The sequence below is a fragment of the Gobius niger genome (assembly GCF_951799975.1).
Source record: "Gobius niger genome assembly, chromosome: 8".
Lineage (NCBI taxonomy): Eukaryota > Metazoa > Chordata > Actinopteri > Gobiiformes > Gobiidae > Gobius > Gobius niger.
Window position 1 is genome coordinate 10,491,053 of NC_136859.1, and position 25,157 is coordinate 10,516,209.

Consider the following 25,157-nt stretch of genomic DNA (forward strand, 5'->3'; position numbering starts at 1 on the left):
CTTGTATTTCCCACAGAGGGACTACGGAAAGGATTTAAGGTAAACAAGTTACTGCTGCTGCATTGACAATCTTTGGGATGTGCTGGAGAAGGCTTTGCACACAGGTCACACTCTCCCATCAGCTGGAGACAATGCAGGCAAATGGTTTCAGGTTTTTTTTGGCTAATTCGTTCTCTTGACATACAAACTTTCACCTGGAAACAAACAAAATACCTAATCTTGACAATAACGTGTTTAATTAGATAAATAGATTCAAAGATTTTATTTGTCAATTCATTTCACAAGGATCAAAATAGTTCATTCTCTCGTCCTTGTTGTGGAGCGAGGGGTGGGGATTATTGCACTCACTCAATGTTTCTCCATAGGTTTATATGGAAAATAGTAATTTCAAAAGCCATTTTCTCAAAATGCATTTTTCTCACATTATGGCGACAGTACAAGTATCTCCACATAAGTAGCACCACAGACTCCAAACATTCCAGTCTTGGAATTTTTAATGTTTTTTTTTTTTTTATGTTTTTTTTAATAACTAACCCCTAACCTGATTTGTTAAATTTTGAATTTAAAAAGCAAGGCGAAATTTAAATTTTTACAGATTTTTCCACCAAAAAAACATCTTATTTAACCCTGGCCCCATCCATCATTCAGCTTTTGCTGCCAAAAATATGTGACATTATTATTATGTTATATTATATGAAAACATAAAACTTGCAATACATTTTTTCACATAATCATGTCCGTAATCTACATCTTGATTAGAAAAAAATCCCTATTCACCTGCAGTGTCTAATGATCTCAATTGAAACAGCACTTTTCCACCTACATCAGGCACTCACTTTGAAGCGTTTTACAACAAGGAACCACTCACTCTTATCATACACCAATGTGCGAAGACACTGGAGGCAAGGTGCGTGAAGTGTCTTGCCCAAAGACACAACAACAGTGTGCTTCTGTATGAGCTGGGATTCGAGCCCGACCTTCTGATCATGAGACGACAAGAAAGCTTTTTTTTTTTTGGTCATCAACGCATCAACATGGGAATAACATGGAAACTCCGCTCAGAAAACTCTGTCTGGGAATCCGGTCTGGGACCTTCTCGCAGTGAGGCAAACCACTTACCCACCTTGCACCGTTAGAGGCGCTTAACTACAAAATAATGAAACGTCTTTGTAAGCAAATCAAGTTCTCTCTAACTATGTGAACTCCTGCGGGTGAGAGCTAAAGATTTACTCTGGCTTTTCCGATGATTCTGTCCATATGTTGTTTGTTTTCACATTATTACTCCACTCAAAACTGTGATTAGCTGAGATCCATCCAGAATGACATCATCCACAGTGGGAGAACTTTGTTTAGCCTCTCAGAAGCCAAGCAGTGTTTTACAGTAACTCCTCCAGTCGGAAAACACAGAAACCATTACTCCTGTTTTCTCTTTAGTCAGAGCTCGGGGTAAATCTTCGCTCTTTTGAACACACAAAAGGAAACACATCTTTATTTGTGACTGTAATTTACTTGATAAAGCAGATTAAAAGAAAAACTAAGTACATTTAGTCCAAAATCACACTCCAAAAAATAATCTAGATTCATTCAAATGTCTCAATTTGAGCATGATAAGTACTGAGGTTTCAATTTCTTAATCTCTTACCCTCCGCCTTAACCAAGCACTTTTTCTCCATTTCGGCTTTACCCAAATCTAAAAGCTTCTGGACTGGAGCTTATAGCCTGTAGGCCAGTCAATTGGAAGCGAAGACCAAGTTTTTGTCACCTTATTGTCACTCTTTTGTGGATTTTTTGGTACTTTTTCAACACTCTTTTGTCTCTTTTTTTTCATTTTTTCGTAGTATTTGTGTCATATTTTGTCGTGCTTTTTGTGGCTTTTGTGACATTTTTGTTGCATTTTCATTGCTTTATTTCTTTGCTTTTTTAGTTTTCATCACTTTTTCATCACTTTTTCATCACATTTTTTTGTCAGTGTTTTGTGGCTTTTTTGTTGCTTTTTCATCCTAGTTTTTGTCGCTATTTTGACACTTTTTTCAAGACGTTTTTAGACTTGGGTAAAGCTGAACTGGAGAATATGTGCTTGGTTCCGGTGGGGCTTCAGAGGTTAAGATTTAGTATAACATTTGACCCAGATTTGTCTTAATTTCAGATGAATGTCTTTGTAAATAGGGTAAGAAAGATGGACTTTCTTATTTCATCAAACGAGCAAGTATTCTAGGTATCACCAGGAGACGAAAAACAAAACAAAACAAATTTTATTCCAATAACAGAAAAAAAAAAATCAAGGATAGCTCCTTTAACCTCTTAACTCCTCCTTTAAGAAGAAGAAGAAGATCTTTATTTATATAGCACCTTTCACAGACATGGTCACAAAGCGCTTTACATGAGACAGTTGTACATTCACTCCATACTCGGTGGTGGAAAGCTACGTTTGTAGCTTCAGTTTCCCCAGGGGGAGACTGTCAGAAGCGCTTTTGCGACTACACACGTCTGCGCCAACGGACCCTCTGACCACCACCATACATTCACTCACACACATCATTCATCCTGGCCTAGTGTGCATGTTTTTTAGTGGTAGGGGACACCCTACGCAGACACGGGGAGAACATGCAAACTCCACACAGAAAGGCCCCGTTCTGGTGGGAATCTAACCCGGGACCTTCTAGCTGTGAAGCGGAGGCGCTAACCGCTGCGCTACCGTGCCGCCCACTTAACCAAGTGCATTTTCTCCAGTTCAGCTATACCCAAATCTAAACGCTCACAGCCTATAGGCCAGTGTAACGCCTCATTTGAAAGCTAAGACCTACAGGCCTAATTTAAAACTCATTAGAACTGACCTTTTTCCTTGCATTTTTGTCACTTTGTTGCCACTTTTCTGTTGCTCTTTTGTGGCTTTTTAGTCACATTTTTTGTCACACTTTTATTGCTTGCTTTTTCAAGACGCTTTTAGATTTGGGTGAAGCCAAACTGAAAAAGTGGTTGGTTCAGGTGGGGGTTAAGAGGTTAAAGCCATACTTGATCATTTGTGTGGTAGCGCAAGTGATATTTAGTTTGGGGACCACCAATTCATCTTCTCGTATGAGAGGTGTGGTTTACGATCGTCCATGGCTGTTTATTGGGCGCTATGAATGTCTATCATATGTGTCTGCACGTAGCCAGAGCCAAGCCTATTAATTGTATCCGATGACGTAAGATGCACCTACTATAAGCTAAACTATTTAGAACACGGCCTAAAGCTTGATCGAAAGGTGGAGTCGTGTCTGCTGCTGTCATGCTGGATCCTTAAATAACCTTATTTTTCCCCCCGTAAACAAACTACAAGCTTCCGTATGTCAAATAGCACGTCTTGTCGTCCCTCCTCATTCTGTGATTGGTCCTCAAATCCCTGCAAAGATTTCGACCATGGTCCCCAGGCGGCTGTGAAGTTCGAAATGATTGAACACAGCAGCATGGGTATTCCCAGGCTGGTAGTGTGGTTCATTTTGTTGAGCTTTCTTTTAAATCAGAGGGCCGTGACTTTAATTCCCGCCCATGCACATGTGTTCTTGTGCCTTTGGGTAAGACACTTCCCCACCGTCACCCGCTCCAATACCAGTAATGTGGTAACAGGACGGCGTTTGGCTCAAAAATCTGCCAAATGAAGAACCCTGGAGCTGGTTTCCCCACTGTAACCTCAAACCAAAGCTTCTCTTTCTGTTTTCTGCACGTGTTAATTTGACAGTGGCATAGAGTAATAAGAAGTTTGGCTGCTTTTTTTCCTGCCTCACTCTCTCCATTAGAGGCAGAGAGGTTACAGACGGGGCTCAGATATCAGGCCTGACTTCACTCCCCCATGGGGCTTTTATCACCTGATCCAGACAGCGTGGTCCCAGGCGGGGATTACCTCCACACTGCTATCTGCTGGAGCCAGTCAGGAGGAGAGAGTGGAAGGGATGGGAGATGGGGGTGGTCCTGGCTCGGGATGGGCAGTAGTGACAATGAAGCCTTGAGGAATTTTGCGAGATTATTTAGATAAGGACGGTCAGATATTGCTCTATGTTTTGCATCTATACTTTTCTACTTAACTTTTGTACTTAACCAGCTCTAGTCGCCTTCACCAAACTTGGGGTCTTCTTGCATCATCAATCATTGCTTTTAGTTTCAACTTTTTCCATTTCCACCACAGCAGCAGGAGTAGGTTTGTAATGATTATCAAGGTTAAGACATTCAAAATAAGGTTTAGGCTCTTAACCCCCATTTCAACCGAGCATTTTTTTCCAGTTTGACTTGACCCAACTTCAAAAGCTTCTTGAAAGAAAAAAAAAAGTCAAAATATCGACAAAAACGAGATGTAAATGTGGATGAAAAAGCAACAAAACAGGCACAAAAAAAGTGACAAAAAAGTGTAAGAAAAGCAACAAAAGGCAATGAAAAAGGGCGTGTTTGCAAGGGCTCGAGTTTCCCGGTTATTTTCGGGAGTTTTTAGTATTCCGGTTTTGTCCTTGATCATATAAACACAATTTCCCGATTATAAAAAACAGAAAATGGCAGTTGGATTTTCTGGCTGGGATTTTCTGTGAGTAACCTGGATATACGCTATTTTCCGGTTTCAAGAAACTTCCCATTTCATGAGCCGTTCATAGTAAACAGACATGGGATGTCCGAAGAGCTCCCGTTTCTGGAGTGAAGAGGAGAATGTGTTTTTTATTTTAAAGGAGCAAGATTCAAGTTGGCCATTTTGTACTCACTACTGCCACCTTAGGTCATACGTGTAACTGCAGCTTCTATATTAAGCTCGTGCATGACGGCACTTCAGACCCGAATTAACAACTTTTTGAGTGACAGTGCAGGATTTTAGAGGCAGTTGTGGTGAACAGGTCTGGGCTCATTCTACACATTAGGACATTGCTGAAACATGTAGGGGGAGGAAAATACTTAATTTTAACATTTTTAAACTCTGTATAGTCCCTTTAACCATGAAATAACAAAAGATAAAAGTGAATATTTAAGATGGAAACTGAACTCCAACAGCTCCACTCTCTCACATCAGCCCCAACTCAAACCTTCTCCCAGTGCTGCCTGGTCCGTGTCAGCCCCAGGACGGGTAAAGGTAAGGAATAATCCACAATCTGCCGTCGTTGTCGTAGTGGATGGGCAAAACATTGAGTCCAAAGTGGGCATTCAATGAGGCGTTACACTGGCCGAGAGGCTGTGAGCCCCGGTCGAGAAGCTTTTAGATATAAGTAACTTTGAACTGGAGATAATAAGCTCGGTTCAAGCATAATACATGACCTTTACATTGTCATATCACCTAAACAAGTTTCAATATCATCTTGCAGAGACAGTATATCTCCCGGCCGCCTCTGGTCCGGACAGAGATACGTACGCTCACGGAGGGCGACAGAATGCGGGGGCTGTGGGTGTCGGTGACTCAACTCGGAGGAATGCGGCGCTCTCCACAAACTGAAGCCTCCAGCACAAATGCACCCACACTGCTCATCCACGCCCGGAGACAGGTGCCCTTTTATTACATCCAACATCATCATCAGTGGCCGGGGCTGTAGAAATCTATACTCTGACGTTCAATGAATGGCACCGTAAATGATCAAGTGTCGAGCTTTTTTCCCTGGGTATCAAAATAGGTTATGTTGGCGACATTCTAGACTTTTGATGAAATAATGTTAGATGGAGGACACGAGTGATTCACTGCTTTTGAAATACATCTCCAAACTTGATGCTAGAGCTGCACGGGAGGATAATATGAGAAGAAACTGAAATTGTGGTATTATTGCAATAATTTACATTTTTAACACAATACAGTAGCGCTGAAACAACTAATCGATTAATCGACAACTAATTGATTATTGAAATAGTCGACAACTATTTTAGTAATCGATTAATCGTTTTCAAGTAAACACAGACTCAAATAGAGCAAAAATGACATGAAAATTGTGTATTTTTTATGAAAACCTACTTTGCTTTTAAAGTTAGTTAAATGTCATGAATATCCGTCTGTGTCTCGTCCAATCAGAAGCAGAATTAGCGCCACGAGCCTCCAACAAACATTCACTTTAAGTTTACTCCATCAACATGTCCTCAAGCGATGCCACTTTAGCATTACATGATATGTTAAAACGCAGATTTAACAATATTGCAATACACTCTCTGGCTTTTAGTGATATGGATATTGCGTCACCTGATATTATGATAATGATAATATCACCACCAACGTCACCATATGTGCTATGGTACAGCGACATTTTGTTTAGTTTATGGAAAAAGGAAAAGGCCAAATCTATCCATGTGTGGATCATTGAGGTTGTGACTATGGTATGAATGCCTGCATGATCGTTTCTGTTGATGATTTCTTACTTATTTTATCATCTGTCCATGAATATCTTGCACTAAGCACATTAGAACTCCACTTCCCATCAGCCCCGATGACACAGCCAGACAGAAGGCCTGATGAAAACCCCCGGAGTCTTTTTAGAACGCATATTATAGCAAAAAATGAATAGTAGTAACATTATTATTTATTCCAGAGGTGGGCAACATAGAACATCAGGCCCCCAAGATGATTTTGAGAAATAGTATTAAACAAATCAAAGAGTAAGTTAAAGTACTGTGAGAAATATTGTCAATTACTTCAAAATTTCACAATAGGTCACATATTAAAGTGATAGTCTGTACGTTTGCAAAGTGAAGGTAGCTAGAGTGAAATGTGAAAGTAACAATCAAATTCCTCCCCTCTTTAACCAAAAGGCCCTTCTTCGTTTGCAAAAAGAGGGGAGCAGGAACGATCAAGCTCCTCCCCCTCTCTCCTGATTGGACCTGACAGGCTGGTTCTCAGGGAAAGCTTGCCTCATTGGTCAACGCGGGAGGACCCCAAGACTTTACTAAAAATAATATGTATTTATTATTACTTACTTTACATCAAAATGCAAGACCAGGTGGTAGATTTTGCACTTTTTATAAAATTTGTAAAACTTCCAGACTATCACTTTAAGTACAGCACTGGCATTTGCAGAAAGTGATGCTTTACTTTGGGCTAAAATTGGCAGGTTCGGCCCTTGATCGTTTTACAATGAAGAAAATCTGCCCTACACCAGGCAAACTTGTCTACCCCTGACTCTTTCAAAAACAGACTATGTTTACATATTTGATCCAAATGAGCTGCTCTAAACAAAGGCCAAAACAAAAACATAGTGAAATGAATTTCTTTTCGGCGGTTTCTAGTTTATCTCCCGCCACGAGTCAGTGCCCCATCTGCCGCTAGCAATCTATCAATATACCCCCTCCCTCTCTCTCACTCTCCTCGTCCTTTCGTTCCTGTCATTTTTCACACAAACTGTCAAGGTAAAACTTGGAGACTTACTGCAGAGTGAAAGTGTGTTTAATCAACGGTCAGTCCGGCTTCCAATGCAATACCCTCAGGGCCGCACTGACTGTGATTAATGAAAGCAGTGGCTTGGAAGACTGAAGTGGTTGCGACCATTCTCCTCTAGCTCACCTGACATTTGCTAAGCCCTTGAGACGCGTGACTGCAAAAACAAGCTGGGTCTACCATAATGACTCAAGCGCTTTACAAATCGGGACATGTAAACTATTCCGGACGCACAATATTTCAACATGAGGTAACTAATGTGCAGTGTTGATTTAATTTATCTGCTGCTGAGGTCATTATATCTTCAGCCTCTTTGTGATTGATCAAAACAGTGACTTGAAAGTTGCAGTTGTTGCTCCTCTGGTTACACCTGGCTGGCTGCGCATTTGCTAAGCCTTTTATGCCCTCGTTGCCGGACGCTTTGACTGGCACTTTCACGGGGTGCCGGTGCATTAGCGTTACTGACGAGCCTGAGGGGGACCGCCCAGCCATCTCCCTCTCCTGTTACAGCAGACAGAGACAGGACACTGGAGAGCCTGCTGGTAGCCTGCAGAGAAAGAGCCTTAACTAAAGCGGAGAATGTGGACGAAATGTCAGACCACAGGGACAGGGAATCTCAGGGCTGCACGATCACGGCCAAACGTCCCATTGTTTTATAATAAGAACATGCAGCTGAAAAAGAAAATGTGTGACTTTATTTCTTTTAAAGCGCTATTACTTGTATAAGTTGAACAATTGAAATACCTGAGTTCTGAGCTGATACTACTTCCAAAAGCTCTGGCACATATTTTTGGAAGTAGGCTTTATCGTGGGGAGAGTTGTTAACTTGTTAACTTGTTTACCTTAATAAATCCTTTTCGTAGTGCCTCTGGGAGTAATACAAGTGCTAATGGGGGTCTTTCATCTCCCCCTGGTGTCTCTGGCCAGAAAACCACACTTGCAACATTTACTGCTTCCAGGTCGGACGCGCAATACAAACTAATAGAATCACGAAGAAGAAGCTAACAGGCAAAGCTAACTGTGGCCTAGCGCCACTTTAGCAGTGTTTACAGCCACGTTTCAGTGAAAAAAAATCATCTCCATTGTGTAATTGGTTTATTGGACAATGTACAATATCCCTCTCTCTCTTTGTCTTTTCTGTCAGCGTAGTATTTACTCTCACGGGCAATTAGTGAGTAAAAAAACGCAACATGCTCCAACACCCACAGTGGCACTTATGGCCTCTAGGGGCATGAGTTACTTACGTACTGCTTTAATTTTCAGATTAATGTCTGAAAGATTAGTTCTGCTTTAAATAATACAGAGAAACCATTTCAACGTAATTCAGCACTAATTTCAAAGCATAGTAAAGGCCTCAAGGTGGAGTTGCAAAGTGAATAACGGCTAAAAGCAATTGCGGTTTGACATTGGCAAGAAATAGTCATAATGGAGTTAGTTGCATGGCCTACCCCTGACCAAGCTCTGAGTCTGAGTGTCGAGTGCCGTAGTTGAATACCTGGGTTGAAGTGCCACTCGTGGTCTTGGGAGGCTGTTGCTGCCGGCAGAACAGTTACCAGGGAAACGAGGAAGAGCTGCAAAGCGGGACAGGCCATGACGACTCACCCGGTTACCTGTCCGGAGACGCCACACTCGCCACAGGCATACCTGCATCAGGGAGAGAGAAAAGAAACACTTCAGGATCATTATTATGTTGTTATCACAAAGTAGTTTCGCATTTAACCGAAAATGTGAAAAAGTTTAAAATAGTCGTATAAGTAGCATTAAAGAAGCAACAAAGGGAAAAAGTTACAATTGATAGTAATAAAAAGCACATTATTCTCCTAAGTCGCTCCAGCTCACGGAGGGGAGCGTGCCACGGCCGCAGCGTCACGCAAAGGATGCCTGCAGTTATCCCACCATTTTGGGAGAAGAAACGCCATCAAAGCACGCTGATCATTTGCATACGGATGTACACTCTCAATTCTCCCACACAGTTCAGGCCTCGGGGAGCGCTCTAATCAGAAGCTTACGTCTTCATCAATAACTGCACTTAGGCCAAAGCACGCAGCTACTCTCTCTCATCATGTTCATTTGTTTTCAACAGTGGTGAGTGCCAGGCTGAATATTAAAGCTCGCCCTACAGGAACCGAACGACACGGCAAAACAAAAGCAGCTTTCATGCACTGCTACTTATTCTCTGGCAGAAGAATGCTGAAAACTACAGCATTTTTTTTCTTTTTTTTCCCTTTTTCCCAGCTCCGACCAGCGTAGGATGTCGCGGAAGAGATTTTCAAAGTCATTGAGTTGAGGATGCGTCGCCTCTCTTCTCACTCCAAGGCATTTTCTCTCTCATCTGATCAGACTTGGAAACCATGCTGGTATTTAAACTCTAGCTTCACCCGAGGGAGTGAGTCTGAACTGCTATATCCCCAACACATTCTTGTCTGCACTAAGCCAGTTTCTCTCAATGACCTATAACCACAATAAGTAAGAAGAGAAGCAAAACATCCTTGATAACAACCCAGTCCAGTTACATGACTATTCCTCCCTATATGAAGCATCTTGACTTCATTGGAATCAGTGTGTCTGGAGCAGCCTGTAAGAAATGGCCTGTGCTTTCTCAATAATGTAACCAACAGACTGAAAGAATGAGACGAGAGAGAAGAGAAGGACAGTGCCAGTGACCCGAGAGTTAAGGGCATAATCTCTGCTTGGTAACACATTAGGGCTGGGCGACATGCCACAAAATTAACATATTTTTGTCCCCTCATATCGATCCCAATTTGATGTTTTTAATCATGTTGAACAAAAAATGAATGCGTTTCTCCAATGTCAAACTCTGCTTAGAAACAAAACACAATTATTTCATGGATGTTCAGAGCGCATTAATGATGATTTAGTCTTATATAGATACAGACGTCAACGCATCATACAAGGAGGCGTGGCTTATGGGGGAATCACAATTTTTCACTCTTTTTAGCCGTTGTCTAATAATAATAATAATAATAATAATAATAATAATGGCTTACAATAATGTAATACAGGCTTGTAATGCGCAAGCTTGTATTATCAAGTTTCTCAAAGCACTACACTGTCGTCATTATTCATTCACTCCATACTCGATGGTGGTAAGCTGCTGTTGTAGCCAAAGCTGCCCTGGGGTAGACTGACTGGCAGTGAGTCAACCAGTCTGCGCCATCAGCCCCTCTGACCACCACCAACCACCACCAGCCATTCACTCACACACCACATTCACCCCAGGCTTCCTGGTGTTACCACACGGTCTGCCCGTTAGCATGTTAGCTTCTTCTTCGTGATTCCATTAGTGTGTATTGCTTTCTCCGGACCGGTGGCAGTCAAGTTGCAAACATGGTTTTCTGTCCAGAGACACCGGGGGAGATGCAAGACCCTCCAATCATCCCATAAACACTTGTATTACCCCCACAGGGACTACAAAAAGGATTTACTAAGGTAAACACGTTACTTAGTACTGCTTTAACTTCCTGGTTATCGTTGTCTGTTTTATCAGTATTTATGGGCTGCTGAAACAATTAGCTCCTCTCCAAGTGTCGGTAGAAAAATATATTCATAATTCAGCATTTTGTTTAAGTACTTGTGGAGAAATGGGAAGATGTTTTCCCTCTGGCTGCTTTGACCCAGTTTGTGCTCGTGCTTCACAGCTAGAAGGTCCCTGGTTCGATTCCCACCTACGGGACCTTTCTGTGTGGAGTTTGCGTGTTCTCCCCATGTCTGCTTAGGTTTCCTCCGGGTACTCCGGTTTCCCCTACTATTAAAAATATGTACAATAATTTCCCCTCTGGACACGAAAGTGAGCATAGTAATAGTAATTTCCAGTTTAGAATAAACACAGTTTCAAATAAACAGAGGAGATTAGCCTGGTGCGTCAGGTTATCCATTCCCTACTCGGTGGTGGTAAGCAATGTTTGTGGCCACAGCTGCCCTGGGCTAGACTGATGGAAGCAATGCTGCCAATCTGCGCCATCAGCCACTCTGACCACCACCGAACTGCTCACTCACACACTGCCATCCAGGTACTACAGGGACAATAAAGTTCACCTTAACTTTAAACTTAACCAAGCCCACAGCAAAGGCAGTCTGGTGTGGTCTAATATGATCTTTTTACACTTGGACAAATGTTCCAGTGGTGGACGAGGGAGGAGAGCCTCATAAGTGCAGGTCTGAAGCGGGAGTGACAGCTGGAGAGACAGACAGGCCAGTCTGACGTCCCACAGGCCCCGTGTGTTTGGGCTTCATCCCTGAGTGGACTGGGACAGTGGACAGCTGACATACAGCTGCACAGACACTGGAGACACAGGGGAGAGCGGGGAGGGGGAGGGAGGGGAGCGAGGAGCCAACCGGGTGGAGTAATCAGAACCAGAGATGCAAAAACAAGGCTCTACAAGCACGTTGCATTAAAGGATGAGCGGAATTCACAATAAATGACAGCTGACTTTCAAAATCTGCTTAATGAATTTCTTCACCCCCCTTTCAACTTATATCTCCACTTGAATATCTATCTTCATTTTAGTTATGTTGATGGACTTTCCGACTACAACCATCTCACACACCACTCACCGAAGCTCCCCGGTGTTCCCTCACGATCTAACATCCAGGTACTAATAACCAGCTCCAATCCTGCATTCAGATCAGACGAGACCCGGCATTAATTCACAAGAAGGTATGGAAAACGCACTGTATTTCTGACGTGAATCCATGCTGCTACTTGTTTCAAGCCCAATTACCTGCCAATGAGAGAAAATTGCGCTTGAAATGAGCTAAACTTTGCAAAGCCCCATTTTTTTTTAAATTTCATTATTTTCTCATTTCGAGCTAAATTATCTCAGAAATGCTACACTGTAAGTCCTATCAGTGTGACTCCAAACAATATCAATAATCAGAAGGACAATTTACTGGGTGTGTAGCCTTTCATTTTGTGCAGTGGTGTGTCTGCGAGTGGAGGGTGGTGCTCTTACGACCCTGCGGTGTGTTAATGTGTATGTGGCAGACATATGCAGAGCACGCCGTCCTCAGCAGCTGTCCGCAACCAGAGACACCGGGGAGGCCTCGAGCTGCACTTTTCATCAAACACAGACTGATGGGAGTGTTTCCCTTCTCAAAATTCAGACGTGATAAGCGCAATGCAAACCCTCTTTTGCTTACTTAAGTACACACACTGCACGCCATATGCTGAAAACAGAGTATGTAGATCACAATGTGCATAACAAAAACGTTTTTTGTCCTCTGAGCTGTCAAAGACACACCTGAAACATAATGGTAGCCAAAGCATGACTTCAGTGGCGGTCAAAGTACTTCATAACTTCAGTAAAAGTACTGGTCAAATACTACTCAAATACAAGTAAAAGATTCATAGACTTGGCTAAACACAATACTTTATACTAAACTTTATACACTTCAGAGACTTTAGTAGAGGAGAAAGTATCATGCTTATCTTCCAAATGTAGTGGAGTAAATGTAATAAGTTCTCAAGAAAAATACTACTTCAGCAGCAGAGAGATCCTCAAAATTGGTGCTGTATTGAATGTATTAAACTCGCTTAAGCTATATCCACATGAAGACAAAACGCTTAAATTTTCAGAAACTTTCTTTGTAAGCACGAAGCAGCTTAGCAAATGTGTGCGTCCACATGGTTTGACTCAGGTCAATTCATCTTCCAGGCCTGTGTGAGGCGCTGTGACGCTAACACAGATAATAAAACAAGATGTAGAGGGCGTATCAATGGCCGCTGGCTGCCCTGCTTTTTGACCACAAACGTGGGGGCCGCCATTGCTCCGCCGTTGCTGCAGTACCTCCATATCGCCGCTAGGCCCCCATTGAAAAGCATTGGAGTTTAGACACATTAGAAAACTACTTTAAAGCCTGGTTTCAATTGTTTCAACACTAGACGAGGCTAGACATTCCTCCTGAGATAACGCTGGGTTAATAACAATATATGAAACCAGGCTGGTTTTCGTAATATGATTTTTTGAAATCTCGTACTTAATGAGGCTCGGACTGTTAGCATTGGAGCAGCGCGAGCTACACGTCACGCAAGGGCCGAGTCTACGGTGAAAATCACGCCCGTATGTCCTTTTTAGGAACATGCTTCGTCAGAGCTGGGGAGGGGGAGCCTGTAAATCCGCCATGAATTGCCCCACGGCCGTGGTCAATCTGGTAAACGGGGAGGAGTGAGCATAAGACGTCCATTTTTTTTTACAGTCTATGGGGCGTATGCGCAATAAACTTTTGCGGAAATTAAACTGATTCAAGGATTCACGATCTACAGAACGGACGAGGAGGCGAGTTTATTCTTCAGACGTAACGGGACTAAAGCAGAAAAATCTGTCAGTGACTTTTACTGTCAGTCCAAAAACACAGACTGACTCGGCCGTGTTTATCTACTTGTCACCTGTGGCTTGTGGAGTGAAGTGGAGCAAAGAGGAGCGGAGTAAAACCATCATAGATCCATGAGTAAAAGTCATTATAAGGTCAGTAGATTATGGATAACAGACACCACTCTGGCGCTGTGATGTCATCGTTTTAGTAAAAGTTGCAGAGACGTTGTAACTATGGCGCCACGTAAACGGCATTTTGAGATCATTCCACTCTGGGACCTAGTTTGGAAAATGTTAGTTTACAGACCCCCAAAACACCGGGCTCCTACGGACGATACACTAGATTGATAAAATATCTTTGCGTTTAGTCCTCAGCTTAACTTCGTATGAACAGGGCCTTATAGTTACCACCTCTACCTGGCACAGACTCTTTTATTGAGACTGGTATACTACATTACTCAAAATCTAAAGCGATAAAAACGTATAATGATGTTTATTAATCTAGTAAAAAGGCAACGCACTTTGAAAGAGCCTGGTCTCGCTTGATCGCAGACCCTTCTCCTTTCGCAAACCCTTTTGAGAAGAGACGGGCAAATAACTTCCTACACTGCTGTCCCACAACTCAAAAACATACTTATCAAAAGACCACACATCAGAGAAAGAGGAGGGTAATCTGAGCAGCCTCACGGTTTGACAAATGTGCCTCTGAGCGGGAACAAAAGTGGCCGCAGTCTCCGAGAATATTGTTGTGGGGAAAGTCAAGTGGTGTCGAACAGCTGTGGCGGAGGCTCAGAGGAGAGAGAACCCGGACTGTTCTTCAGAGGCCAAACTGTGGAGCGGCATCTTACACTCTGCCCCCACAGTAATCCACGTGCAGGACGAATGAACGCTACAGCTGCTTCAGGCCAACGCAACCACATGATGATGAGCACCCGATGTCAATTTGTAGTCTTCGGATGAATGAGAAACAAACTGATCAGGCTCGTCACGATGTTTTGAGAGATACTTTGTAAGCCGGAGCTGTGCAGAGAAAAACATGATCTGGAGAGAGCCGCAGGGCCGATACGTCACAATAAAAAGATATTCTTTGGACATCTGCAATATGAGTGTGCAACGCTCTTTTTGAATAATTGAAAGTTTTGCCTCTTCTTATTCTGCACCTCACACAAGGTATTTTTGCTGTGCGTCTCTCCTTTTGTTAAAATAACTCAAAGAGAAGAACAAAGTATTCATCCAAATAATTACTCAGGCTGGAGTAGAGGTGGATAGTATTAACTCAAGTAAATATAAGTTTTTAAGAAACTGTAATTCTGAGAGTGACATGTTGATAAATGAACATACTAATTTTAAAGCTGAAAAGATTTTCTTGTGCTTTATTGTAAGAATTGCCTCTTTAAAGCATTACTAACTAACTTGTTAACCTTAATAAAGCCTTTTCGTAGTCCCTCTGGGGGTAATACAAGTGTTGAGGGGATGGTTGGGGGGGTCTTTCATCTCCTCCTGGTGACTCTGGCCAGAAAACCACAATTGCAGGTTTCCTGCACCGGGTCGGAGGCGCAATATACACTAATAGACTTACGAAGAAAAGAAGAAGCTAACAGGCTAACGGGCAAAGCTAACTGTGGGCTAGCGCCACTTAAACAGTATTTACAGCCAAGTTTGAGTGAAAAAAAGTGATCTTCATTGTGTAATTGGATGTACAATATCCCTCTCTCCCTTTGAAAGAAAGGAAGAGCTTGGTAGCTTCTATCTTCACCTTGTTTGGAGCTATAGTGGAGAGGAGGAGAGGCTAAATGCTAACGCTGTCTGTGCTGTGTTTACGTGACTGAGGGAAGACCAGACAGGTACACATGAACTCGTCTAAGCTAAGGTAAGAACATATCTCAGTATGTAAAAACGGTGGCCTGTTCCTTTAAAGATAAAGTATAAGAAAGTCACATTTCACTGTTTTGTGTTTACTCAGAGTTGTTCACACTTCATTCAAGTGATAAACAATAGCACGTGGAAAACATTTGAATGATATAAGAAGAATGTCTTTCCCTTTGTTATGTCTTAATCATGACTATTGGTGCAGTGAACAGAAGAAAAAGTGAAATAATTTAACATGATTCAGAAAGTTTCATGAGTTGCTTTAAAAGTGAATTTCCTTCTTCGCTCAGTGGCTCGAATGCTGAAAAGAAAGGACAGCTGAGAGTGGCCCAGAAAATCCTCAACACAAAAGGGACAGCAGAGGACATTTTTCACTCATGCTGTGTCCAGAAAGTAAAGGACTCTTCTTATCCATCACTTCACCTGTTTAAACTCTAGCCTTCGGGCAGGCGCTGTACCGGACTGTTAATACTTCCAGAGCCTTCAGGGGTTTCGCAGACTTTTTAGGAGCCATTTTTCCCAGTCCCAGACACTGCACTTGCTCAATACGTGCTTTAACAGGTTTACCATTCGGGGTTCATGCTTGAAATTGTCCATCAGTTTATTCACAATGGCTTGTAAAACTCCTGACCTCCGTCCACAGCAGCACACACAGACATGAGAACTGTTCAGAGCAGCATTACATCACTGAGGACAGTTTGCCAGGGCCTCTATAATTAGACTGACTCAGAAATCTGGCACAAGTGTCTCGGCAACGGCCCGGGGCATTTCTAGGACACCTCTGAAGTTCCAGCAAAGCAAAACCCAAATGTTCTTTCAAGTATGTGAGGCCACAAAATGTGAGAAATGCACAACCACTTCGAGCAGAAGAATTCACAATACTGGACTAACTTCGCTTCGTAAATGCCAAGCCTGAATGTTGTAAGTGTGGTTTTCCTCCCAAACCTGAACCTAGACCTGAACAACTGCAGCAACACCAGGTCAGAACAGTAAGACGGTGGATTAAGGATATTGTCTGTGAAGGCTCTCATTCATCAGGAAGTATCGTCGTTGTGAAGCTTAAATCGTCCACTGGACCAAACTCAGTCCAGATCCACATTTTCTCAAATTTTCCAATCCCTTTACCCAAATCTAAAAGCTTCTAAATCATGATAAAAATGAAAGGCAAATGTGGATGAAAACACAACAAAAAAAGTGACAAAAAAAAACAGACCTGTCACGATGACAAATTTGAAGTTCGATATATTGAGGCAGGAAAGTATCGCGATGAACGATATTATTGACTCTAACAATACTCGATACTGTCAACTCTGAGGCATAAAAGTTAAACCTTTGTTCTAAAAGTGCACAATCATATCCTAAAATACCACACAAGCTGCAATAAACATGATATATAAAGTAACTCAATTTACTTCAATTGGGGGGAATGCTAATAAAAGTACAGACGATAAATATCGAGCGCAAAAAAAGTATTTTTTATCTGTTATTTATTGATTATTACAGTTGATACAGTAATTATTGTGACAGCCCTCAAACACACAACAAAAAAAGATGAAAAAGTGACAAACGTGGGTCGAGAATGCAATAAAAAGAAACTCCTCAAAAATGCAACAAAAGAGTGATAAAAAAACGATGACAATGAACAAGGAAAAAGATCCATTTAGATCAGTTTTGTAGGCTTTCAAATGTGGCGTTAGACTGGCCTAAAGATTTGGGTAAAACTGAACTCGAGAAAATGCACTTGGTTAAGGTGGAGGATAAGAGGTTAAGCTTCGACTGTGTATTAAGAATGGAAAATAAAACTATATTGAACAAAGCTATTTTTGAACAAATTTCTATCAAAATTGGACTTCTCTTCTCTTCTTTGCATTGAGTTGCCAAATATGCAATATAAATAAACATGCCTTGCCTTCACAAACCATTCGTCATTCGTCCCGTTATTGATTGCTGCAGGTAGCAATTAATCGAATCTCTGCTTTCGTTAATCTCAATAATCCTCATGGGACTTTATAATCGTCAGGTTTACAGACATTTCTTTGGGAGAAACAGCTCCTTGTTTTGGACAACGGAAGATTTTTGTGTTAAATGAAACTGAAGCCATGAGTCATTTGTTTTCGTTTGAGCTGAGATTTGTTTAAAAGATCTGTCCAAGTTCATGAATCAGCTACATGTATATAAAAAAAATCAAATCCAAAATTGAGAATGATCAATATTTGGCATATCGTGTTCCCATGATGCTTTTAAGTAATGATCACCAAGCCACTCAAAAGAAACAGATCATTCATTGTCTGTTCTTATTCATTCTTTTGTACTTGCATAAGCCAGCATGTTTGTTTTGATACAGGTGGACCATGCATTTCTCTGATTGGTTAATCTGCCTGCCAATCAAGGCTAATAAACCTTGATTTGTTTGTAAATCAAAGTCCCAGACCTCTCGTACTGTATTTGGAAAGAATAGGAAAGATGATCAAATCAGACGTACTATAAGGAAACATGAAGTGCTTTGATTTGTCCTTTCAAACAAGGACGGCGCATAAATAAAAGTCTGCCCTTCTAATAAACACTGCTGCACTTGTAATGGCCCTCTTGTTAACACATTCTCCGGTCTGGCCCAGATAAAGTCACTCCGGCTCTCTCAGACATGACTAACGGGGGCTGCACAGACACAGAGCGGTGATCTCTTTGTTTTGGATTTCCGTTGACATGAGGACACTGCCTCATACGCCCCGCTGCCCTCCGCGTCCCGCCGAGGAGTACGCGCTCATTAATCTTCACACTTAACGGGACTTTGAACAGCTCTGTCCTGGACACTACAGCGATTCTTTGGGACTTGGACGAAGCGTGTCAAGGGTGCTATTATTTGACCACGGAAATGTGTCAGGGGCTTTCAGACTTTTATCTTTTAACAACTTCCTTCTTGCTTTTGCTGAATACTTGGGCCATACGTCATTAACAAAACATTTAAGTCATTGGTTTGTAGTGAAAGCCATTTCCTCATTGTGAATGGAAAAAACAACTCTGCCACTGCTCGCTCTGATTGTTATTTAAAGGCAGGAATAAAAGAATTCACCTTTGACCCAGAGATCAGTGGTTCGATGCCAGACCTCACAAATGCAGCATGAGTTTGAAAGGGTTCAAAACCTTGATGAAAAGTGCCATGAGTGCCCAGTGAAGAGAAGCACTTTATAAAAGCGACCATTTACCATTTCTATTCCTGAGGTGAGGGATAGGCTTAGAATAATAGTGCACAAACTGCATCATGTATAAGAAAGCATAAGTTATAGTTCTGGGTTCATTCAATTCAAATAACTTTAATGATCCCAGAGGGACAATATAAATGTATTAAATGTATCATCGCAAAATTACAGTGGGTCACGGATTGTCAATGAAGGTAAATGATGGCTCTTAATGCCAAGTTGAGAATCATGGAAATAGATTGAGCCAAAAACAAATAACTATAATATATACCATATTAATTCTTATTTTTTTAAGCTGCCTGTTACAATGCTTTTAAAACATATAGCAAATCACAGCAGCACATCCTATCCATTTTGATTGTTTCCTTTTTTTTAGCTTTTAACCAAATTTTAATATCGTTCCCTCATCAGAAACATACCAACATACCTGGAGAAGTATCTTGCTTCATGCATGCAGTTTTAAGAAATCCTGTTCAAATTATTATTATTTTTTATTTCTTCTTCTACTGCTGAAGCATATACTTCCTGGATTATATCGCATTAATGAAACACAAAAGTGTCCTGCCCCCTCCTGGAACCGCCACCTTAACGTGGTGGAGGGTTTGAGCACCTGAATGATCCTGGGAGCTCTGTTGTCGGGGGCTTCGTGCCCCTGGTCTCCCAGGGCAAACAGGTCCTAGGTGACGGGTCAGACAAAGAGCGGTTCAGAAGCCTCTTATGAGAGACCAACAGGCCTTAGAATCGTGAGGCCGTCCTTCTGTGGACCCACCACCTGCAGGAGGAGCCATAAGGGGCTGGTGCAATGTGATTTGGGCAGCTCCAACAGCTGCCCCCACAACCCAGAAACGAACAAGTGGAAGAAAATGGATGGATGGATGGATGGAAAAGTGTCCTGCACATTTCTAGAACCCATAATCCAACATGGGATTGGGTCTGAGCTGTTCTGGACCCAAGTGTTCATGGCCACACAGTTTAAAGCTTAAAATTTGTTTTCCCAGTCATTCCCACTGCTGCCTGCGGAGAGAGCTCCAGGCCAAATCCTGACCAGCCCTGGCCCGTGTGCCTCAGTGTCACTATATCTTATCCTTATATAATCTTCATTTAAAATCACGAATTATATAATAGCAACGCTTGAGAACCCATTGATTTTAAACTTTTGCATGATATGCACTTTAAAGACATTTTGGAAGCAACAGTCGACAGGTTTCTGGCTTGCCAGGCTACAGTGAAAGTGTACAGCAGGTGCTCAACAATGGAGCTACGATGATTAACTATGCTCAAACAATTACCAGGAAACCACAAACGCTACGCCAGCAATTGGTCACCACCTCGCTAATACATCATCGCCTGAATCAGAGACCGATGCGTCACATACTGTATTTTGCCTCGACTGAATAACGAGGCGACTCACTCACTATAAAGCACCGGGTGATAATGGACGAGTCATAAAGCCTTGATGGACGCAGGCTGAGGGATAACAGATGGGCTGGAAAGATTTACAGCAATCAAAATCACAATTTGAGTGATATTTTCCCCCCTTATCGCAGTAGCAGAGAGTTTGTGTCAGCAGAAAAAAAAAAGTTTTCCTGGAGACATTGAGACATGGAAGACATTGTCCAGGACCGCTGTAGTTGAGCTGAATGTGCCTTGACTCATTAAGACAGCTCGGCTTCCACCAAGAAAAACAGCAGATTCAGAACAGAGCTGCTCACTTACACAGCAGGACCAGGCAAAACGAGGCGTAAGGACATACACTGTGCAGCCAGGCAGCAGCAGCACTCCGGGGAAATCTGAGCAAAACACCAGAGAAATCAAGGTCTGAGGAGGAGATCACCAAATGGCAAAAAATGAAAAACTAAAATATGAATGTCTTTCGTACACATAATGCTTGTCTGCAACTACAGTCTTCCAGAATGTGCGAGACTAGCCTCAGCTGTGACAATGTGTTAATCCCGGCTGAAAATAACTTGTTTTAGCTGAGCATGTGAGAACTGAAAGTAATTTACTCTGCACTCCTTGCTTTTCATTTAAAGGCACAATACCTGATACATTTGTGGGAATGTTATTATAGAGCATTTGTATCAATTTCATCAAGTTGCCGTCAAGTGTTCGAGCATTTCTGTGACAGTGACCCTGAAAAGTGACCTTGCAAGTTGAGAAGTGTGCTCATAAACTCGCCCCTGTGAAGAATTGGGATGTGAGTAATATGTTCGGAAAGTTAGGAATGAGTTTGATTTTAGCCAGCCCTTTAAAGGAACAGGCCACCGTTTTTACATACCGAAATATGATCTTACCTGAGCTTAGATGAGTTGATGCGTACCTGTGTGGTCTTTGTGTGTGTGTGCTCAGTCAGGCAAAACGACCAAAGATGTTGTTAGCATATGGCCTCTCCCAATGTATTCCTATAGCTCCAAACAGGGGTGAAGTTGGAAACCAGACAGATACACATCAACTCGTCTAAACTCAGGTAAGAACATATCTCAGTATGGAAAAAACGGTGGCCTGTTCCTTTAAGATTTCGGTGGATACCAGTGAGGCCGGAGATGTTCTCCTACAGAAGAGATCCAGAGTAGTGCCGTTACTCCACCATCGAAAAGGAGGCCCTGGCCCTGATCCTAGCCCTTGAACATTTTGAGATTTATGCTTCCTCCAGCTGACCTGTAGTGGTGTATACTGACCATAACCCACTGGTTGCCATGGGTCCTATGAATAACTCCAACCAGCGGCTCATGAGATGGAGACTCTTCCTGCAGGGGTTTACGCTGGACATTCGCCATATTCGTGGACGTGACAATGTCCTGGCTGATGCCCTCTCAAGGTCGTGAGATCCTTGTAAGAAGTTGCTGTTGATGGGATCAGCCTGGGTGTGGGGGGAAGTGCTATGGTGTATTAAACTTTGCTCCAGTTCCAGGTCTTAGCCTGCCCCGAACTTGGGAGCCTACAAAGCCACGCCTTGGCCACGCCCTCTCTCCAGGCAGCAGCTGCACAAACCCATCCTATATAATGATTATGTTTCTGAGTGATTTATTCATGTTTTAATTGTATGTACCTTGCCTACATGTCTGCCAATTCAATAATAATTATGGCTTGGATTTTTATTACACTTTAAGGGCTTAACCGGCCCCTCAAAACATCTCTCTCTATATTCAGTGCTGGTAAACTGTACTGTGATTTCATTCCCACAGCTTTTTTTCCTCATTGACAATATACTTGTTACTGTAATTTCGCATTTCTTCCAAACAGCAATTTCAATATTACGTTGAGGACGTTATGTTGCCCACGTTGATGAAGTGTCCTGTAATTCCCTGCATTACTTCAGACTGAGGAGAGGGGAGATTGTGCCTCTTACTGCACTGCTCAGCATATCCGCGCTGTAGACAGACACAAATGGAGACTGATTATCTATGGATCTGGCAAATGAAGAATGCGTTCATCAACAGCTGCTCTCAAACTTCTTTCTGGAGATGAGACAGTGGCTCTACTTTTTTATTATAGCATTATTACTATTGAAAAAAGCAACATCATATTACACATTTCTGATTTTGTTATCATTTAGTGTCTAAAGCTTCAGTATTTGCTCTAACAAACGCCTGTCACTCACTCAAAGCAAGACAGAGGCTGACCAGAGGCTGACCTATATAAATAAAGATCTTCTTCTTCTTCTTCAATAGAAAGAGGTCGATGACATGCATGAAACAGAATAAATCAGTGACACAGACGGCATTACGTCATAGAAGGGGACGTGGCTTCGCCGAGGGGGAAATAGAATCTATTGGGAAACACAGTTTTTCACTCTTTTTAGCCATTTTCTGGTGGAATATGAATGAACATATTTATAATACATAAATAAAGTGTTACTCAGGCCCATATGGATATTTTCTCACAGCAGATTGTTCAGTAAAAGTGAAAAAACGGCAGACGTAGCTAGCGCTAGCTAGCCGTTAGCATTAGAACATTGCTAATGAAGCATCATGTTAGCATTCTCTGTTATTTATGTATTTATGGGCTGTTGAACCACTCCTCTCCATGTCTTTGTATCTTTATTTAGTAGAAAACTATATTCATAATTCAGCATTTGTTAAATTTGTTTTTAAATAATTAGAGAAAGTTTCGATTTTTCTTCAAATTGTTTTCCCCCTTAACTGTTTTCAAACATGACCATTGGTGGCCGATTCCAGAGATGCCGTCTGTATCTATAAAGAATTTGTAGATTTATGAGAGATACAATTTCTCTTTACATAGGAGTGTTTTTCATCACCGGATCTGTTTCTGTGCCATAAAAATATAAAAATCTTACAAAGTTCTTTAATAAATTCACACAACTTAAAGGGACTATAAGGAGTTTAAAAATGTTAAAATTAAGTATTTTCCTCCACCTACATGTTCCAGCCATGTCCTAATGTGTAGAATGAGCTCAGACCAGTTCACCACAACTGCCTCTAAAATCCTGTACGGTCACTCAAAAATGTATCACTTCGGCCCGAATTGCCGTCATGCACGAGCTTAATATAGAAGGTGCAGTTACATATATGGCCAGAGGTGGCAGTAGTGAGTATAAAATGGCGAACTTGCTTCCAGCCCCTTTAAGCTTCATAAGTGGCTTCTGTCGAGTACAGTAACAAAGCTTTTGCAAATAAAGTCTTTAAATGTAAACTCAGCAAATGAAAGGTTCTGCTGACTCAGTAAATCACGTCACCGTCCTTTTGCACCTGGGGCTTAGTTCATGCACAAATAGCGTGTGAATCGGGATTAAATCCTTTTCTCATGACATGTAGGAGAAATAACACTATTAAGGTTTATTATTTGAGAAACTGGTTTTTGACTGACAACTAACTGCGCCTCAGTTCGTTCGCCGGGCTGAAAGGTTCACACACAAGTCGGTGCAAGCTGCGCTCCGTGTTGATTTTGCATGCGCTTTTCACAAAAGTTTATCAAGACACAGCGGCCCCTGGCTTACTCGCTGTCGGCAGCAAAGGGCTGGACGATTTTAGGTGATTTTCTGACAAATACAATAATACAACTGCAACTGGATATCACCAAATTACTGCAGATTAGCCGACGTAACATATTATCACATGAAACCCAGATGTGCATGTAGACATTTGTAGAGACATTTTTTCTAACGCAGCCTGGAAACACATGGAATTTAAAGCCACACCATGTAGAAATGTTGAAATACAAGCATTTATTTTATGATGACATATATTTTCATCATTGAAATATACCTCAGAAATGTATAAACAAGCATGAGCTTTTGTTTCGAGCCGCTCACATCCCCTAAGACAAGGTCTTAAAATATGGACTAAACTCAAACGATGTCCAAATATCAGACAGTTTAAGTATCGATATAAAAAATGGATATTCTCTAGGTCTCTGAAGAAAATATATGACTTTTCATGTTCAGCTGTTGTGTTGAGGTAATATTCACAATGTATCCCTGAACACTTGGATTTAGATCACATACTGTAATGATTGTTATAAGGAAGCCTATTAAGTAAATAGATTAAGATACTGAAAGTACTTAAAAGGGGTGGGACTAAATAAGCGTTTACTTCCCCCCACTCCTTTTCAGACAGCCTAATCTAAAATGTGCAAAAGGTAAAACCAAATAGTTTGTCCAAAGATGTAAATGTATTGTGCTGCACATTTGATATTGAGCTCACAACTGCCTCAATAATGGCAGGTTGTATTTTGAGTTCATATAAGTTTGTGTTTTTATGTTTTGTTTATGGTCCGAATACATTTGTATTCATTCATTCACTGTAACTTTACCAGGAGTGGGTTCCAGCTCGTTTCCATGGAGATGTGACTAAAAGCAGACAGGTTAGGTCCTCATCCAAATCCTTTTTTTGATTACCCACTGCAGTAATAGCATTTTCTGTGTCGAGCTGGTCATTAGGAGCATGTTTTGTACTGATGGCAACAGTATAGTCCAAAATGTTACACAGTGTGCCTTTAAGAATGTGCACATGATCAGATCACACATTTAGCTCCATTTTAGCCTTGTCTTAGTCCTGATTTAATCCACTCTCTAAAAGGTCTGTTCTGGGGTTGATGCAGTTGTTGAGGAATGAGATCAGCTGATGACCAGAACTTCCTGAATGACCAGGTTATTCCATCAATGGTTTCCTGAGTCCAGATCTTCACCCCATTGAGAACCTTTGGGATGTGCTGGAGAAGGCTTTGCTCAGTGGTCACACTCCTACCATCATCAATACAAGACCATGGTGAAAAATCAATGCAACACTGGACGGAAATACATTTTTTTGACATTGCAGAAGCTTTATTAAAGCTAAAGGCAGTCCGATGAAATATTAGAGCATGTGATTTTTCTTTGATCAGGCAGTGTATTGTAAAAGTTCTGAAAAAAAAATGAATTCCATGCGATCTTTATCTAAA

At 41.7% G+C, this 25,157-nt stretch overlaps 1 protein-coding gene across 2 annotated transcripts in view; it reads right to left on the reverse strand.

Moving 5' to 3' along the window:
* The window catches only part of ddr1 (discoidin domain receptor tyrosine kinase 1), a 95,667-nt gene that overhangs the window by 53,750 nt on the left and 16,760 nt on the right, over nucleotides 1–25,157 (reverse strand). For both annotated transcript variants that reach the window (XM_079561309.1, XM_079561310.1), the window contains exon 2: nucleotides 8,856–9,004. In XM_079561309.1, the coding sequence (XP_079417435.1) occupies nucleotides 8,856–8,952 (97 nt within the window). In that variant the 5' untranslated portion in view covers nucleotides 8,953–9,004. The remainder of the gene's footprint in view (nucleotides 1–8,855; nucleotides 9,005–25,157) is intronic.